Source organism: Cryptomeria japonica, chromosome 5 (assembly GCF_030272615.1).
Source record: "Cryptomeria japonica chromosome 5, Sugi_1.0, whole genome shotgun sequence".
Classification (NCBI taxonomy): domain Eukaryota; kingdom Viridiplantae; phylum Streptophyta; class Pinopsida; order Cupressales; family Cupressaceae; genus Cryptomeria; species Cryptomeria japonica.
Window position 1 is genome coordinate 372,897,752 of NC_081409.1, and position 20,949 is coordinate 372,918,700.

At 37.4% G+C, this 20,949-nt stretch overlaps 1 protein-coding gene across 6 annotated transcripts in view; it reads left to right on the forward strand.

Moving 5' to 3' along the window:
* LOC131034934 (DEAD-box ATP-dependent RNA helicase 21) overlaps positions 1-20,949 on the forward strand; it is a 223,990-nt gene that overhangs the window by 68,450 nt on the left and 134,591 nt on the right. For all 6 annotated transcript variants that reach the window (XR_009372623.1, XM_059221467.1, XM_059221468.1 and 3 more), the window contains 4 exons: positions 10,231-10,272; positions 10,417-10,536; positions 10,799-10,861; positions 11,018-11,183. Coding sequence is in view for 5 of the 6 variants with exons in the window: in XM_059221467.1 (XP_059077450.1) it covers positions 10,231-10,272; positions 10,417-10,536; positions 10,799-10,861; positions 11,018-11,183 (391 nt within the window). In the remaining variant the exon portion in view is untranslated. The remainder of the gene's footprint in view (positions 1-10,230; positions 10,273-10,416; positions 10,537-10,798; positions 10,862-11,017; positions 11,184-20,949) is intronic.

Below are 20,949 nucleotides of genomic sequence, written 5' to 3' on the forward strand. Positions count from 1 at the left end.
ATATTAGGGCCGTGACATACTTCTCCCCTAAAAATGTGCATTGTCCTGATGCATCAACCAAATTTTATCATCAAATAGGGCCATCAAAATTTATAGTAAAAATACTTCTTGAAATTGACCAAATATGATGGCTGTTGTGTACCACCGATATCTTATTTGTATATGAGTGAGAACACACGGAGATAGTGACAAAAGCCCTAGCTACAGTCCAAAAATGATCACCAAATGATAGGTTTGTCACAATTAAAATTTTAAAACCCTAGCAGCCTGGAAGAGTGTGAACAAAGGTCTGCTGGTGGTGAAGATAACTGAAAGTCACCTCCAAACCCTAGGCATTCAGTAAAAATCTGAGTTTGATGATTGAAAAAAGTTGCTTCAGTTTAGAAACCCCGCCAATTATGTAGGAAATGTGCAAAACCCAGTCACCCTGCTGTTTTGTCAATAAAATCATTAATGCAATGATGTTTGTCAATTGAAACCCTCCTTTATCAATCCAAAAATCTGCAGATTGTAAGTGTATTAATTTGTTTTTGGCAGAACAACACAAAATGAACAGTATATGAAGTAAAATTGAGGGTTAGGGGATGGTGTGGGGATGTTTCCAAGGAATAACTATGCCCTTGGTATGGGTACACCTACAAAAGGGTTGGGTAAGCATCCCCACGTAGGATCATGGAGATCAACATCATTCTTGATGCTTCTTTTAGAAGATGCAAATAATAACTCTAATATGTGAGCCTCATTGATGTAATATACTCCAAGATTGATCTTTGTAAACTCTGAATGTATGCAGCTAATAAGTCTTTCTGGTTGAGATGTGCTTGTTGATTGAAGAATGATGTATACTTATTTTTGTCTAATGAATGGTGAACTCCCTAATGAATATGTTCCAACTGAGGTATAGGTCTCCCTGATGTTTGAGTGCATGGGCACCATCTATTTTGAGAATTTTGATGTGGAAGGAAACTAAAAGTTTTTATAGTGACAATGGAGCTTGGTTAAGTACAAAAATTTCTTCATTTTACAATTCCAAGATAGAGGGGAATTCATCAAACTTATGAATTGTGGCATAGGTTTTGCATTGAAAAGCCTCCTTTGAGCATCATGTGAGAAACACAAAAATGGTTGGCTTGTCCTATGAGTCATTTTGGGATTAGAATATAGGTCTTTTTGATTACTTGGAGTCATCTTGAAAAGATGGGTTCTTGATGAGCAGAAAAAGTACGGGCAAAATTCTGAGGTGGCTTCTGTGTTAAGTATTGCGTGGAGCTTTCTGACATCCTCTTTACTTTCTGGGGTGTTTACTGATGCTTGACAATTTTGAACCCAGCATATGCATACTAGGACTGATTAAAAAGTTCACTCTAACTTGGAGGAGTTGTTCTCATTCATAATCACTATGCCACTTTTACAGCCCTTACATGATCCCCTTGCTGTAGCTGCTCCAATGTGTCCTTGTAATTTCCCCTTATATAAATGCCCTAGTTTTTACCCTAAAACCACAATTCCAAGTAAAACAAGAAATGAAATGGAGTTAGGGATATCATTTACCAACTTAAATTGCTGAACAAGATAGATCCTGGTTGAGATCCTGCAATCATTGAAAAATATGATACATAATATCAGTTATTACTACTAGGGTTAGAGAACATATATTCATAATCATCTTAATCGTATAATATCTATAATTTAGTATTTAGATTCAACCATAATGGTCTGGATAAGGGAACATGGTAGGGTTCCTGAAGCTACTCTCTACCCTAGGCCCAAGAGTGGATATACCATCCCTCTTGGCATCATGTGGCCTTCTGCCATCCATCCTTCATGAGGTGGTGTACCTAGTGAGGACACTTGTATCCGCTCTTCCTATTTGTGCCACTTTATTCATCGTCTATGATTGAGATTCCTTTGAATCCATTCCAGTAATCAACCATTGTTGAGGTTGGTGGGGAAGTCACAATAGGGTGTTCAAAGTGCTTCCCTTCTAAGGAAGGTCAAGGGTGGGGCACTCCTTGGACCCCGTTGGCCTCATGGGACTATTTGTCACCACCAAGAGGTGGCGTGCTTAGAAGATTACCTCATAACAGTTTCTCCCTCCTTTTACTCCTTCCAACCTCATGGTTGGTTGCAGCAAATTGGCAGACAAATTGGAAATCTAGTCATTCCACATAATTGTTTATATCAATTTATTAAGGATTATTCATTAAATACATAATTACACATATATTATAGCCCATATATCAAACATACATAACACACACATATTTAAGCATACCACAAAAACAGTAATGCTACAACCTGCAATAAACAATGATTTACTGATTTGATTGCTTATAAATATGCTTGGGGTCTATTGGAGTTGAGGAAAAATCAACTCTACAGCTCCCAAAGATCACTTGCATGCAAACCTGTCACAGAAGGAGAGAAGCAAAAAAGCTATGGAGGCCAGAATTCAGAGATCTAGAAAAGAGGAGTCATATTGATTGTGCAAGAAGAATGCAATTCAATAATTACAGTTGTTATGAAAATATAAAGAGAGAATCCTTATAAGAGGATACTCGAAACTCTAAAGAATTATAAGATTCCTAAGTTTAGCTTAAGCATGGAGTATAATAGACTAATAATTAAATAAATAATTAATAGTTAATAAAAGATTACTTTAACACCCCCCCTTAAGATGAACTTAGGGAGTAGCTAAAAAACAACTAAGGACTAAAAAAACATGTAAAAAATGCAGGAAAGTAACAATGGGTCCCGACAACTAGGCCTGATGAGGTACTCAAGTACAATAAAATCTTTGTAAACTTAAAGTGGAGAAAAAGGAGAAAACCCCGTGGGAACAAAACTCCTCTCCAAGAAGAGATGAAAGCTCAAGTGAAGGAATAAGAAGCCTCCAAACAAGAGTGTTCCAAAAGATAGGAACAAAAAGAAGAGCATGAAGAACACCACTGAAGGATGAAATAGTTGCGAACACTGTTGAAGAGTAACTGTTGATCTGAAGAACCTCCACTGAAATAGAACATGGCCAGGTAGAGAAGATTGTAATCTGCATGAGTGCCCTCAAATAACACTACTCGAATCAGATGGCAAACAAAGGCAACATTAGATATATGTCCAGGTCATACAACAACATGTTTTTTCAACATAGCCAGTGAGTTATTGGCAGACCAATGAATAACGTTTAAACAGTAATAGTTTTCATTCGCACAATCTCAGTTTCCCTTCCCACTTGCTGGTATATCATTTATTAACAAAACAAAGCATTCATTATTCAAGAAGTATATATAATAGTGCACTTGATAATCACGTTGTAACTGTTGATGCCAATCACTTGCTGTTGGTTACCGAAGGGTCTTCATGGATTCACCGTGAAGCATAATAGAAAGCGGTCCTCCTTAATCGTATGCTTCCTGAATCAGTTCCACGGAACATCTGTCTACGTGATGAGTTTGGGACACGACTCTTTCAGGAGGTACTTCCACATCCGCTACACCACTGGTAGTCACACTGTAGTCCTTCGTGACTGCAGGGACAAGTCAGAGATACACCCGATATCGGGTTTCTGTTTCATGCGAAGCGGAAAAGAGTTTGCGTATCAATTGCTACACTCGATATCGGGTTTCTGGGAAACGATGAAAAGAATGGAGTTTGTGTGCCTCCCCGTCAAGCTTCCAATAGTCTTCATGAGGAATGGAGTTTGCGTGCCTCCCCACCAAGTTTCTGATAGTCTTCTTCAGTTTGTGTGTATGAACACATGTATCAGTAATATCTACCAATACTCACGCCGATAGATCACTCCTTGGTTCACGGTTCCAATAGGCGTAACTGGTGAAAGGAAATTATTAATATGCTTTGATATCTTGCAGATAATCAATCTTCTCTTCCCGACATGTCTCCCATCTTCTGACGCCATTATTTTATACACCAAAAGTTGGTTTTATTTCCCGTAATAGTTACGGTGTTAATAGAATGCTTAATTAAAATGTTTTATTAATAGGGCCATGTAATATTAATTATTTATATTAATGATATTAATACAAGATAATTAATATATATTTACGTTTTGACCACATTTACTAGGGGACATTACAACCCCGTTGGCCTCATGGGACTATTTGTCACCACCAAGAGGTGGCGTGCTTAGAAGATTACCTCATAACAGTTTCTCCCTCCTTTTACTCCTAACCTCATGGTTGGTTGCAGCAAATTGGCAGACAAATTGGAAATCTAGTCATTTCACATAATTGCTTATATCAATTTATTAAGGATTATTCATTAAATACATAATTACACATATATTATAGCCCATCTATCAAACATACATATAACACACATATTTAAGCATACCACAAAAACAGTAATGCTACAACCTGCAATAAACAACGATTTACTGATCCGATTGCTTATATATATGCTTGGGGTCTATTGGAGTTGAGGAAAAATCAACTCTACAGCTCCCAAAGATCACTTGCATGCAAACCTATCACAGAAGGAGAGACGCAAAAAAGCTATGGAGGTCAGAATTCAGAGATCTAGAAAAGAGGCATCATATTGATTGTGCAAAAAGAATGCAATTCAATAATTACAGTTGTTATGAAAATACAAAGAGAGAATCCTTATAAAAGGATACTCGAAACCCTAAAGAATTATAAGATTCCTAAGTTTAGCTTAAGCATAGAGTATAATAGACTAATAATTAAATAAATAATTAATAGCTAATAAAAGATTACTCTAACACCCCCCCTTGAGATGAACTTAGGGAGTAGCTAAAAAACAACTAAGGACTAAAAAAACATGTAAAAAATGCAGGAAAGTAACAATGGGTCCCGACAACTAGGCCTGATGAGGTACCCAAGTATAATAAAATCTTTGTAAACTTAAAGTGGAGAAAAAGGAGAAAACCCCGTGGGAACAAAACTCCTCTCCAAGAAGAGATGAAAGCTCAAGTAAAGGAATAAGAAGCCTCCAAACAAGAGTGTTCCAGAAGATAGGAACAAAAAGAAGAGCATGAAGAACACCATTGAAGGATGAAATAGTTGCAAACACTGTCGAAGAGTAACTGTTGATCTGAAGAACCTCCACTGAAATAAAACATGACCAGGTAGAGAAGACTGTAATCTGCATGAGTGCCCTCAAATAACACTACTCGAATCAGATGGCAAACAAAGGCAAACAACTGAACTCGAAGATACAGATGGCATGAAACACCAAAGCCTGAAGAGCTGATCAATTGAACCAAGGAAGCATTAGAACAACATGACAAACCTCCCCATAATGCTGAAAAGGGAGAGGGATAGGTACATTGAAAAAAACGGCCAACAAGAACTGCGTGACGAAGAACCAGGAACATCGAAGATGCAGAGAAAGTACAGAGTGTCGTGGAAGGAACAATCACTTGACACACATCATGAGGCAAATGTCATGGAAGGAACACTCACTTGACAAAGGTAGATGGCAAACAAAGGTAAACATCAACCCCCCCATGACACTTTATAAGTAGTGCATGTACAATAAGGCACAAGATGGGCAAGATCCCAAGTATACAATGCATGGTGGCATTTTATCTTAGAATAAAAATGCTACAATGATCAAAAGAGACAAAAGACTGGAAACAAAAAGAACAGCCAAAGATGAGACATCCTACTCAAAGAAAAAAGAGATCCTAGGACCTGAAACTTCCAAGATATTCACCAGAGTGCTAAAAAGAAAAAAAAAATGAATAAAATATATCTGGAGCATAATTTGGAAAGAAAACTCATATGAATGGAAAGAACACAGAACAAGCTTTCCAACGTTATAAAGTTTTCGAAAAACGGAGTTCGGATGCTCAAGTTATGTCTCCTGTAGTGCAAAAATGAACCTCTGGCTTTGACAGCAAAAAACACCATCAAAAAAGAAAAAGAAAAAATTCAATCCCCCAGATCTGGATAGAGCTTGAAAAGAGCTTTCTGGCGCCTATTCATTTTCGAAAATACGACTTTGTTTGCCCAAGTTATGACAAAAAAACCTCCCTGGCTCTTTGGCTGGGCCGGGGCGGAGCTCCGGGCGGCCAGCGGGTTCTGGGCTGCAGTGGCAATGGTAGGCGGGGTTCCAGGTGGGTGGCGGGCGGGCCTGGCGACGTTCCGGGCAGCAGTGGCAGTGGGTGGGTCTCGGGCGGTTGGTGGCTCCCGAGCTACCGACAGATTGTGAGGGCTGGCCGCGACGGTTAACAAACCGCCGACGGTCGGCGGTGTCCGGATCGGCCTAGGCAAGCTGTAAAACTCCCAAGAAATTTTTTTCTTGATCTGCGTGCCCTGAGGGCTGGCCCCGACGGTTAACAAACCGCTAGTGGTCGGTGGTGTCCGGATCGGCCTAGGCAAGCCATAAAACTGCCAAGAAAAAAAATGTTTTTTTCTCGATCTGCGTGCCTGAGGCTGTACGGCCTAGGGCCTAATTTTTTTTGCCTCCAAAACAACTCCAAAATAAGTTGAATTTTATATTAAAATTCGTGGAAACGGCCTCCTGAATCCAACCATGAGGTCCTTTTGGCACCAAAATGTACCAAAAAATCAGCTACCCCCAGAAATGGAAAAAAAACAACTGCACAAACCCCCGAATACACAGATTTGAAGAACAAGGCCCAAAATCTCTCATGAAGAGAACAGGGCCATGCAGATTTGGAGTTCTGATACCATATTGGAGTTGAGGAAAAATCAACTCTACAACTCCCAAAGATCACCTGCATGCAAACCTGTCACAGAAGGAGAGAAGCAAAACAGTTATGGAGGCCAGAATTCAGAGATCCAAAAAAGAGGAGTCATATTGATTGTGCAAGAAGAATGCAATTCAATAATTACAGTTGTTACGAAAATACAAAGAGAGAATCCTTATAAGAGGATACTCGAAACCCTAAAGAATTATAAGATTCCTAAGTTTAGCTTAAGCATAGAGTATAATAGACTAATAATTAAATAAATAATTATTAGCTTATAAAAGATTACTCTAACAGGGTCGATCTGCTTTTACAGGTGCTGCTGCTTGATCGATTTACTCTCCTTTATATCTGCTCTAAATAGGAAAGATATTTCATGAATTGATGTTCTAACGTCCACCAAAAGACTTGTTTATATATCCCTTAACATGCCTCTTTTTTCCAACAGTCACCTCCCTCTGATTAGATTGGCCAGCATTAATATGATAATTATTTATTTGTTTTGATCCCATCTCCAAAGGGAGTGCTGCTTTGTAATATGTCCTAATATCCCTATTGGAGTCGGCCTCTCTTGTGATTGTGACCATGTAGATATTCTATTTTTAACCTAGTTGGTCCTATTTGAGAATTTGCTACTCAGTAATTATTGAAAATTATAGGTGCTGCTTCTTGATTGATCTACTCTCCTTTATATCTGCTTTAAATAGGAAAGATATTCCATGAATTATTATGCCTCTTTTCTCCAATGGTCACCTCTCTTTGATTAGGTCAGCCAGCATTAATATAATATTTATTTATTGTTTTGATCCCATCTCGAAAGGGAGTGCTGCTTTGTAATATGTCCTAATATCCCTATTAGAGTTGGCTTTTGTTGTGATTGCCACCATGTAAATATTTTATTATTAACCTAGTCGGCCCTATTTGAGAATTCGCTACTCAGTAATTATTGAACATGTATCCCAGTTGGCCCTCTATGTTATTATTGCCTTTGTTTGCTATTAATAGGGGCTGCAATTTGGTTTAGGGGCATGACAACTCCATCATTATTAGTGGATAGGAGATGTTATTCTTGGCACGAGAGGACTTTATACGCTAGAGATTGTTAGTTGGTGGACTTGATTTATGAGCAAATAATGTAATTTTATGGCTAAGCCACTTTTTGCTAAAAATAGAAAATCTCTTTTGCTAAAAATAGCAAAATATCATTGAAGTGACTATCTATGGCAAGCTATGAAAATGATAAAGTAACTTTATAATTTTAAGTTACAAAGTTAAAACAAACAATATATTAACCAGATTTGGATGTCCAGAGCGGACAGTCTTTGATAATGCAATGAGTTTCAGATCAGAAGAATATGAAAATTTTTGCAGTAAATATGGTATCCAGATTTCCTATTCATCACCTTACCACCCACAAGAAAATGGGCAAGCTTAATCTAGTAATAAAAGTCTGATGAAGATTATTAAACGAATCCTAGAAAAGAATAAAAAGGCTTGGGATTCAAAGCTGAGATTAGCTGTTTGGGCAGACAGGGTAAAAATCAAGAAAGCAATTGGATGTGCACCTTTTGATTTGGTTTATGGTATACGAGAAAGGTTACCCCAAAATAATTTGATGGAATTGTATAAATTTGCCCAAACTTACAGCAATGATATAGATGATGATATGCAGTTGAGAATTGAGGCTCTGATGGAATTAGATGAAGCTAGAAGAGAAGCAAGTACAAGAAATACAAAGTTACAGATGCAAGTAAAAACCCTGTATGATAAAAGAACAATTGTAAGGATTTTTCATAAAGTTACTTTATTACCTCAAATCGGATGCCACCTAGGGATGGGTGCCACAATTGGACTTGAAAGCCATATTAAAAAGTGACTAATTAGGGCGTTGAAATCCAAAGTAAGAAAGGGGTTTTATAAAAGAGAATTTTTGCTCATTATGTACGTGAATTTACAGAATTCTTTCAAATAGCAGCTTTGCCAGGTATTTTCTAGAGGACGAAAACCCATGGAGAATCGTGAATTGGATGAAAACCCAGTTCACCATTGAGGGGAATCTACACAGGGTTCCCATTTGTGCGTTATTGGAGGAATTTTCAGGCAGATTTTATAGGTTTCTTACAGAAATAAAGCATCAAGGGTTTGGTGCATTTAGATCAGTCAAAGTCAATAAAAATAAATGCTTCCTGGAGGTCGATTGGACATTGGTTGATGAAAATTTCTGCAAGGGACTCATTTGAAATTGTTTGCATCAGATACTGGTTGATTGGTGAGCAGATTTGGAGGGTTCGGAGCATCTTTTACCAGCCGCACCTTTCCCAGGCTAGCCGTACCACTTCTAGGCTAGCTGTACCATCTCTTGCAGGCCATACCATCCAAAATTAGCAGTTGGATTTGTGCAGATTTCTTGATTAGTATTTATCAGCAGCAAATTTGGAATTCATGCAAGCAACAGGAGTATTTTATGAATCAGTTTGCTTTGGCACTTTGAAGATTTTTAGTTTCATTCTATAATTTTGCCTGCAGGCCAAGTGTAGGGTCTAGTACTTTCTTCCAATATTTGTTATTGGTAATTATAGTTAATGCAAATAAAGTTAGTTGGAGCTACTTTTGCTAGTTGGATGCTCTTATATTGTGAACCCCATTGAATTCATCAATAGAAATCCTTCTCTGGTTGAGCGGTGGACTCCGGGTATGCAAATCTTTGGTCTTGGTGATTCAATTCCTATAATTATGAATAATTGCATTTGCTGTTCTTAAAAATCAAAACTCAGAAATTTATATCAGTCAATTATATTTTTTCCAATTGGGTTCAAAAGCATTGTTTCATTGGCATACTTCACGTTAAAACCTTGTTCAAACATTGACATCCAAACTCAAACAAAAACACTTGAAAACTATTCCAAAACCTCCAATCAGCAAACGCCAGAATCAGAAAAGGTTAGTTCAGATTGGTTGGGGATCTTTCAACAGTGGGCTGGCATCCGAAATTTGAAATATTTTTGTCTTGATTTGGAAGGAAATAGATTCAAAGCAGTAACTTTTCTTCCATTATTTATTGGATGCTTCATTTTTATGCATAGTGAAATGATATAACAAATTATGAAGCTAACAAATGGTTAATGGGACCTAAGTGTAGTGGATCTTTAACAAGAGAAACCGTAGGAATCTATTGTGGTTTGTCACTGAGATCTGGCAGCACCTTTGGAAAGACATTTGTACTACAGTCTTGCAGTCAACCTTGTTTAAATAGGTTTTCTTTTAAAAAAATGAAAGATATCATGCTGCATGCCAATGTTTCTTTTATGTGGCCCGAAGTTTCTGATTAGCCTTTATTGTGGATTGATACTTGAATCTCTTATGCCTTGGAACTTTAATTTCTTTGTCATAGGTAAAGTGTTTCTAGTGGCCATGTAGAAAATAGTATTGTAAACATATTAAATAATCACGTTGCATGATCTCATTTTTTCATTATTGCTTACTATTTATTTCTTATTTGATTCCAAAGTCTGTTGGCACGTGTAAATTTTTGTTTACAGCTTGCAGCAAAGAATGAGAAAGACCTTAGGGCACAAATACGGGTATTTTCTGCCAAGCTGATGATTGCTTAATGCTTATGATTTTACATTTGGTCACTTATATCTTTTTGTTTTAGAAATGAAACCATCATTCTGTATTTGGTTTAAATGAAATTTCATATGCTAATGTAAATATGTAATTTATAGAGTAAAGAGGGGGTAGAGGAGAAGCCAGAAGAGGCAGCAGCGCAAAGACAAAAGGAAGAAGCTGCAAATGTTTATGATACCTTTGATATGCGTGTGGATCGCCATTGGTCAGAAAAGAAGGTAGAATTCTTTTGAGTGATGGTGCTATAATGCTGTTGTTTTAGTCACACGGTGTTCTCATTTGCCATTTTCTTTTGCTTTCTGGGATCTTATCTTTCCCTGAAGAATCTTGTTATTACTTAAGTGCAACTTCTATGTATTTAGAATGGGACTGGTTATTGTTTTGGCAGAATGCAAGTAACACTTTTTTGGTTTATTTGGTTAGGTTTATTCTTAGTTATATGAATGATAGAAGTTTATTCTTGCTTGATTAATCATTCAGCTTGAAGAAATGGCAGAGAGAGATTGGCGAATTTTCCGAGAAGATTTTAACATTTCATACAAGGCAAGTTTGATACTGTGGTTAGTTGTTTCTCAGGGTTACTGAAAATTATCATAGCTTGTGGAAACCATAAGAGATCAAGACAGCTTTGAATATTATTGTGTTCAATATCTTGTGAATAGAATGTTTAAACTTTAGACATTTTAAACTTGGGTGAAGGGTTCCCGAATTCCACGACCCATGCGCAATTGGGAAGAAGGAAGTCTTACGTCAGAACTATTGAAAGCTGTGTCTAAAGCTGGTTACAAAAAGCCATCTCCCATTCAAATGGCTGCCATTCCTCTTGGCCTTCAGCAGAGGGACGTTATTGGTATTGCAGAAACAGGTAATGTCTTAAAGTTGATATAGGTCATAACTTTAATCTTGGAATTACTGCATAAATTTTCCTTTAAGAATTTCATAAATACTTGGAGCTGATTTTGAGCAAAGGCTTCATGAGATTGTTAGAAAACTACAACACAAACTGCAACACTCGTAGGTTAGAAATTTTCAGCTATCCTCATTAATTTTGAAAACTTGGAACCCCAAATTCCATTTAAAGCTGTGTATTTCTTTTGTGAAAGCACCAAATTAGTTAGGATTGATATTTCATCATTAGAATTAGTGTAAAATAATGAGGGTTTGCATCATCAATCAACACTTGAAAGAACTCAATGTTCACTTCAACAACATCTTTGTATATGTGCAACTCTTAATGAGAAGAATGAGAGCCAACATCCCTCTATATAGACTTGGAAGGGAAAAAAAAAGAATTCTAAATTTTAAATTAAATCATTTCCCTCAAAAAAGCTCCAACAAGCAATTTAAAAGGAACTTATATTCCAAGTTCCCTTTTTCGAGGAATCCAATTTGAGGAACATAATTTCACTTTATAATATAACACCAAAGTGAATATTAAATCGTTTCTCTATAACTTTAGTGCAAATGTTAAAATAATGTCGGATGCCAAATGAGCACTTACTATAAATAGAAATGTTCTCCAATAACTATGGAGAACAACCCAAAAGGCTCAAAACGTTACAATGAGTATTGCCACCAACTAGAACACCAACCGAACACCCACACAGTTGTTGAAAGCCAAGAAGCTAAAAACCAAGCTCTCCAAGAAAACAGGAGTCTCCTAACCACTACGAATATCCTATAGGAACCCATGAATAGGCTAATTGGACACTATCTGACTATGTTTGAGAAGGGGACTTTACATTTTTTTCCCTTGTCAATTCCTTTTATAAAATGCACTTGAAACTTTTTGGAATTTAAATTATAAAATTCTTTTTTAAATAATAGGCCTTTTTGCTCCACAAAAGTGACTTTAAACACCCATCAAATGATTAGCATAAGTTGTCTTTTTAATTTTTTCTTTTTGGACAACTTAATCTTTTATTATTTAATTACTAAAATATTTTCTGCACAACTAGCCATGATTGCGGAAAATGCAAAATTAACTCGACATCGAAGTTTGAATGCACCAACAGACTCAAAAGCTCACTAGCGATCCAACTCAATAAAATTTGTCACTTTCCAAAAATAGAATATTTCTGCTAGAATTTAGGAGTGCACTTAAAATGTCAAAATTGCACCTAGAAAGAATCAACGACCTCAACTTAATCCCTAGAACACAACACAAAATACTAAACTCCATTTTGAAAAGGTTGATGGTCACCAAGAAATTTGGAGCTATCAAAGATGTTGGAATAACCATATATGGGGACATTATAAACTTATGGCACATGTTTTGAAATTTGAACAAGCTTTCATCCACATATGCTTTTCACTCTCCTCCCATGATGTGGTCCCTCACATCTTTTAAAGATTATTACAAAAATAATTTAGCGTAAGAGCCAACTAGTGCATGCTACAGGCTCACTTGCCTACATAGCAAAATAATATACATGGCATAACCTTGTTGATCTGAATGAGCACTAAACATCTCTTCATATTTGCCATGTGTCCTGCATAAATGGAATATTAGGAGAGCTAAGGATTGGTTTTAGAATCTTGATAATGGACACATTTAGGAAGTTGTAAAAGTGTGAGAAATGGAGGCAAGCCAACAAACAATATCATGATGTTTTTATCAGTATGTTCCTTGCTTATACATGGTCCCCATTGTTGACGTGTGTTTTATGACTATCTCTAACATAGAATAAAGTTGCCCAATGGTCACTTTTCTGTCTCTTTATCAAAGTTCAATTGTATGCTAAGATTGCAATAAGTTTAGACAATTGACTCCAAGGTTTTGATTTGCAATGGACATGACTCAGTTGGCTTGATGTGATATGCTGGTAATCAAAGGGGACTTACGTTTGGATCGCTCTTTCACTTCTTTGTTGTGGCTGGAATATAGCAATTCTGTGATGCTTCTACTTTGAATGAACTAAATTGGAATGGACTGAAATTAAAGTTGAAAGGGTTAGAAGGATTTAGATCTATTCCTAAGGGTAGTGATATCAATAGATAGTGCTTTAATGGACGAATTCCAAATAAACCAAGTTCTACTTCGCCAAGATTAAGTACAACTCCACAAGAACTGGTGCAATCTTCCAAGGATGTTGAAGGATTTTCACATCGAGAAAGTGAATTTGAATACCCAAAACGACACAATCCAAACGACTATCCACAATCGAACTTAGCACAAATTTAGTGGTTCAGGCTAACTTTACACTGCAACTTATAATCTACAAAATGCAAAAAGTATGAACCATGGAAATTCATTAAACACCATTACATTCCCCATTGAAATCAAAGCACTACTCTACTTCTACTCTAAGTGAGGAAGGTGAAACCATGCAAGTTTTGAAAAATAACTTAAGTGGACACCATCAGAGAACAATGTTTCACTGTTATTATTTCAAAAACTTATCGCAACAATTTCATACAAATCTCCTTGTTTACAAATGAAGGGGTCACCCCCTTATATAGGCCTCCAACCTTGATTACATGCAAATCCTAATTAGGGTTTGACCCAAAAGATTCCACACACATGATGCAACAAGGTGGGAATAAACATTAAATGCCCATCATGCCCATTTACAATAAATTCTTTTTTGCCCAAAATGGTGCCCATTGTGCATTAAATGCACCACTTTCCATCAAATTCACTCAATATGCAAAAATAGCCATAATGCCATAAATGCTCCATCATCTCCTAAATGCGACGACTATATGCAAAAAAGATGCTCCACTACCTTAGCATGTGTTGACCCAGACGCCACTTGGTCAAATATTCCAACAATGAATGTGCCACCATGCTACCATGCGTAAAAATCAAATTCTTAGCCAATTTTTTTTTGTGCCTTGAAATTCTTCACCTTGGGTGCATTTCTTCCCCGAGGAAAGAATTTCTTTATTGAAATTTTGAAACTTTCCTCCCAGATCATGTTTCTGCATTTTCTACTTGTCTTGGAGTGCATTTGCCAAGAAGTGGAGGAATTTTGGAAAACTAGACTTTTCTTCCTTGATGTCATTTTGGTGCCCAATCTTGACCTTGATTCTACTTTACCTCTGAGGAAGGAATTTCTTCATGCCTTAGCCAAATTTCACATTTTCCAAGAATTCTGTCCTGAAGGAAGGAATTTCCAACACTTAGTAAATTTTTCACTTTTTCCAAGAATTTCTTCATCTTGGGTGTAATTTTTGATCAATTCATCACCTTTCCTATTTTTAAGGATTTTTTTCCATTTTGAGCTCCAGAATTCAGGGGAGAGAAAATTCTCTTCCTCTTAGCCAATTTTAACCTTTGCCTTGAAATTTATTCATCCTAGGCAAAATTTTCTTCTCTGAGAAAGAATTTTGAAATTTCTTACTTGATTGGGATTTCCACACTTATCTTCCAATGTCAATTCAATGTTGTGGAGGAATTCTTCATCTAGAAAGAAATTTCCTCCTTACCCCTGTCCAACACTTTATCTCCAACTTGGGCGCTGATTTCATGTGGCAGAGAAATTTCTTCTTGGAAGGAAAATTCCTTCCTTACCTTCATTTGGTGCCCCATTCCTTGATTGGGCACTAATTCATTGTCATGGAGGAATTTGACTTTTGTTGACTTTTCTTTCTTGACCTCCATTTGTTGCCCCTTTCCTGGATTGGGCGAAATTTTGACCTTGGGAAGGATTTTTTTGCCTTTGGATGAAAATTCCTTCCTTACACCATTTTGGTGCCTTGATGCATGACTTGGGTGGAGTTTCAATGTTGTGGAGGACAGTTGGCTTTGGAATGAATTCCTTCAGGACCTCAGTTTGGCGCTTTGATACCTGACCTGGGCATTGAATTGACCCTGTGGAGGAATTTGTTGCTTGGAGGAAAAATCCTCAAGGACCTCAGTTTAGTGCTCACCCTCCATGTTGGTCACTAGAAACATATGGTGAAGGAATTTTGGTCGAGGAGGAAAATTCCTCCATGACCTCACTTTGGCGCTCCCTATCTTGACTTGGGCGTGGATCATACCATGTGGAGGATTTTTCATTCTCTTGCTTTTTCTCCATGAGGTCACTTTGGCGCCCAACCTATTCTTGGAATTCCTTCCACTTGGGTGAAGGATTCCTTGCCTTGGAGGAAAATTCCTCCAAAACCTCCATTTGGCGCCCATGCTATCTTTGGAATTTGCCAAGGTAAGGATTTTCTTGGACTTTGTCAGACTTAGCCAATTCTTTGCCCTTTTCTGGATTGGGATGTGTTGACGTGTTTTTTGTACACAGCCAAACACAGAATAAAATACCTAAGTATCTTATCCTCTCTTGAACAAAGTTCCCGACTGTTGAAGATCTCGCGAAAGGGATTAGTCAGAGTAACTCCAAGGTTCATGTATGTAGGATCTCTACGTGTGGATAAGCTCTCTGTGGTATGATGTGATTTGCTGGAATCACAAGGGGACTTACACTTGATGACTAAACTTTTGATTTGCTTTGAATATTGCTGGAACATAGGATTTTACTGCCTTAGATTTGAAAAAAAGAAAAAAAGACGAGGGCGAGGAAAGGATCTAAACCTAACACTAAGAATGTAAGAGCAATGAATGATCTTTGATGGAATTCTAACTAAGTCTCGTTTTGGCATCCGAGGACCATCTCCACAAGGTTAGTGCGATCTTCGAAGGAAAGCTTTATGATGTTCAAATCATCACCACGGGCATAGACACCATCAGGCTGATGCATATCAATGAAGAAGCGACAATTGAAGTTAAGCTTAAGCTGAATGATTCCAGTTGACTACACAAGGCAAGTCTGCAATCAACAAACTGCTAGTAGTATGGATATACGAATTTCACCATCAATCAGACACATTTCTTCCACTCATCTAATAACATGAAATCAAATATGAGAAGTATAGAGACCATGCAAATTGTCGAATCGACCTATAAATTTCACCATTTCTTCAATGAAGTTTTACAAGTCTTTTACAACAACATCTTGGCAACAATCTTTGCCTTCTCTCTCTACTCTACTCTAATTGCTATTCTATCAACTAGCTAATTACCTTCTAACTATTCTCTATCTGTCTTCTATTAACTCTCTTTACAAAATGAAGAGTCGGGGCTTATATAGTGCCCTTAATACAATTTGATGGCTCAGATGAATTTGAGATCAATGGCCAAGATTCAACAATGAAAACCCTAATTAGGGTTTGTTACAACCATTACATAACATTTAATGCTTGACCAATGAAATAATTGTATTAATTGGACACATGTCTTCTCTGGAAAATTCGACCAATGCATAGCTGGGGTAGGTACATCAAAGTTTGTGCCACCTCCCATGAGTTAGGTACATTGAATCTGGACACGCTGAGATGGACCACATCGTTTGGAGAAGTGATGACTGGGATGCCACCTCGTCTGACACTTAGTTGATGCCAATTTGATGTTGCTGAGAAGCTAGCTTTAATTAACTCTTCTGGAACTATCTGCTCCTTCAACGAACCCTTGCTCTAACTTCTCGTCTTTGATTTGCAGGATGAGGATGTACCTCGCCTTGGATTGCTGGATTGGAAGAAGTTATTCCTGATGATGCTTGACCAAAGAAGGCCGTCCTTGTCGATGCTAGACTGGAGGAGGTCGCCCTTATCCTTGCTTGATCTTCTTTGATGATACTGAGCTGGAGGAGATCATCTTTGTCCTGGATCGGATCTTCTTTGATGAGAACCTGCCGACTTGTAGATCCTCCGGGCTTTGGAGTCGCCATCTTGATGCCTCCTCTTGAGTATTAAACTCTAAGAAATGATGCAAAAAAAAACGGATTTCGCTAGGCAAAGTGTAGATCAAAGCCCTCTCTTGGATGAACTGCGCCTCTTCTAGCCTTCAAAAGAGCTCCACCTTCCACTAGCTTCTTCAAAATTTGGAAATTCGCCTTCAAATGCCTTCAAAAATCTGGAAATTATCCTCCAATCTAGCAAGAAATTCACCTCTCCAATAGCCTTCAATATGAATTTCGTTCTCCTTAGTCTCCACACTTAGTAGAAATTCGCTTCACTCCAGCTAGATTTTGCACCTTCAATTAGCTCTCCAAATTCGCACTTGAAAGGATGATTGAATGATTTGAATTGTGAAAAAACACCTCCAATATATAGAGCGCTCACCCCTTTGCTCCCTCTAGGCCGACCTAGCAAATAAAAGGTGAAATAATAAATAAAACCTCAAAAGGAGTAGGCCGACTTGTGAAATAAAGGCAAAATAATGCCTTGTGCGCTCAACTTTTAATTTTTTTAAATCCAAAATTAATTTTAGATGCCTCCAAGGGAATTTTTTATTAATTTCAAGGCTTAAAAATTAATTTATTAAATTCAAAATGCCTTAATTTAATGTGAATTTGATTCAAAATCTCCAAAAGGCTCAAAATTAGCAAATTTGGTGAATTCGTTAAGAATTTCAACGCTCAAGCAATGTAGAAAATGAAGGATATCACAAATTTCGCCTTGGGCCCTTGGTGAAGGCCAGAAGCGATTTTTCAATTTTTGCTCAGGATTAGCATTTTTCAACGTCCAAAACCTCTTCAAGACATTCCAACCAGGGCTTCTCACTGACTCGCAAACTTGGTTTTATCAAATTTTGAGGAAAAAGTATGATTTTTGAAGTTTCTCGCCCTGAACCCTTAGCAAAGGTCAGGAGCGATTTTTTATTTTGTGACTAAAATCCTCAATTTTCAAAGGCAATATAATATTCATCAAGTTTCTTGGGGTCCTTTTGCCTTATCTCATCCTTGCCTTAGCACAATTTTGAAGAAAAGTTGTAGTTTTTTGCAAAAATCGCTCTGGGCCTTCAGTGAGGGTTAGGAGCGCTTTTGCAAATTTAAGCTTGTCCATGCCTTGTTGTTTCTCTACATTATCTTCAACGGATAGAACACACCCTCTTCCATTTATTTTAATCACAAAACTTGTTTTGTCCTTGCAAGAAAATTGTACTTTTAGAATCTAGCTCTGGACCTTCAGTGATGGTCAGGAGCGCTTTTGCAAATTTAAGCTATTTTCTCTCACCTTTCCCTTTGAAATCACCTTGATAAGGAAGAACTTTCCTTTTTCATGCTATGAATAAATCTTTAAGCCCAACAAGTGATAAAATAAGGTGCCTTTCAAGAAAATCGCTCTGGACCTTCAGTAAGGGTCAGGAGCGCCTTTTGTTTTTTTGGGTTGATTTCCTCCTTTGTTGACCACTCAAATTATATTCAACGGATAGAACATGCTTTCCTTGATCTCTTCCAATCATAAAATCACTTTGATCCTGCAAGAACAGTGCAATTTTGAAAATCAAGCTCCGGACCTTCAGTGAGGGTCAGGAGCGCTTTTTGCCATCATGATCAAATTGTTTCACTTTTTATCTCGAAATTCCTTGGCTAAGGAAGATGTTATCTTGTTTCATGCTATGAATAAATTCTCATGTCCAAAAAAGGATAAAATAGTGTGTCCACAAGAAATTCGCCGTGGGCCCTCAGAGAGGGTCAGGAGCGATTTTGATTTGTTGCCCAAAATTCATCATCTTTAATGCTTTCCAACCTTCAATTTGCATCAAGTGATGTCTAATCTTCTCTTCGGGAGACCCTGCACAAAACAAGTTAGCCAAAATTAGTGCTAAAATAAACTTAAATAAGATTTTCGCCTTGGAACCTCAGTGAGGGTCAAGAGCGAAATTTACAATCTAGGCTAAATTGTTCAATCTTTTAGTTTCAAACCACTTCATAGGGCGAGGTAAGGTCATTTTCAAAGCCAGGAACAAGATTTCAAGCTCAAACAAGGTGGCAAATGAAGTCTACAATGAATTTCGCTCTGGACCCTCATCAAGGGTCAGGAGCGAAATTCCTAATCTTGGCCAAAATTCTTCATTTACTCATTTTTTATCCAAACAAGTATTTTGTCCTCAAAGATGCCGTGCAAGTCAAAATTTGGTCAAATAAGGCCAGGAATGAGTCCTAGGTTGATTCTCGCCTTGGATCCTCTGGAAGGGTCAGGGGCGAGATTCGCTTTGGACCTCCTGAGAGGGTCAGGAGCGAAATTTGACTTTTTGAACTCTCTGTCAGGATAATTTTATGGAATATAACATTTAAGTATAAGAATACTTTAGGTTATATTCCATATATACTTTCAGGATGTTTGAGAGTGGTTTCAGACCTCCAGGAGTTATATTGCAAAATCTAGTTTTTTGAGGTTTTTCAGTTTCCAGACTTAGTCAAATTTCAGGATGAGGACATTCCAGACTTAGCCAAATTTCAGGATCAGGACTTTCAGACTTCATCACGTATCAACTTGCCCTAACTCAAGCAGAACCTGCTATCCAGGTGATCCCCTTGGCGACACTCAAAATGCAAAGGCTAAAAGACAAAACCCCAAAAGACCTAAAAAAAAACAAACCCTAGAAAGCAAAAAGCAGGGGTCCCCATTTGCAATGGGGCGATGTGTGAAATGGTCACAACAGGATGCCAATTCAAAATTGAAGTATTTTTCTCTACGTTAGAAGATTTTTCAAGCTTTTCCATTTTAGGAAAGAAACCAGACAGCCATTTTGATCATCTATCTGCTTTTTCAACTTTCCGGTTTTAGCCATGGATTTTTAGGAGTGTTCGGTCTTTAGTGTCGAGACCCCTGCCTGTGAAGAACCTGCCAAAAATAGACTTACTAAAAATAGTAAGTACTTCAAAACGTCAAAATTAGGGCAAACTAGGGTAGGATGACACTTACTAAAAATAGAAATTGGTAAAAATAGTAAGTTTGATTTTTGGCAAAATAAAGACAATCCAGGAGGTAGTGAAATTCCCTAAAAAATAGCAACTTTCTAAAAGTTGCTTAGAACCCGCTCAAATTTCACTGGTAGCTTGCTTGAAAGGTTCTGATTTCATTGCAATGTTCAGTGTTTTCAAAACCCTAAGGAAAAGACCTCAAATCTAAGTCTGAAGGGCGAAACCCTAAAATGGACCAAATGAGTTCTGAACTTAGCCAAATTTACTCAAACGACTTGTAGACTTGATTGATTTTGCCGAAAACACTTGCAAATTGAGGAGACCGAAGAGATTACTGTGAAAATACCCAAAGAATCAAAACCAAAAGACCAAGAGGACCTAAAAAGTAGGGGGTCCCCATTTGCAATGGGGCGATGTGTGAAAACATCACAACACCAATAATATCATATCATCGACACCCTTGATGAGAGGTCTTTCTATTTTTGAGTTTTTTTTGTTGTTTCTCTTTTTACTTTGCTATCGACTATGTTCGATATCTGGCCTGCATGTTATCGCAACTTTGATGCTCTTGATAAGAAATCTTATATTTTGTAATTCATCAATGGTCATCTGACTGGCTTATTTGTGATAAAACGTGTTTGGTTTGCTTGAAGATATACCTATTGCATTTCATGTCAGTTCCTATTGGTTCATCATGTCAAATGTAGTCACCAACCTTTGTCAAAGATGGTACTTCCATATCCTATGGAAGGTTTTCTGATTGGTGAGGCAATGATATCTCATTGCCATTTCAAATTTTTTGTTGAATTATCATCATTTATTTTCCAGAAGATTCTCTGCCTAAGCAGTTGTAAACTGTCTTTAATGAATTATATTATAGTGGTTTGGCTTTATTCTCATTTTGCATTGCGAACATTCTCTACATCCTGG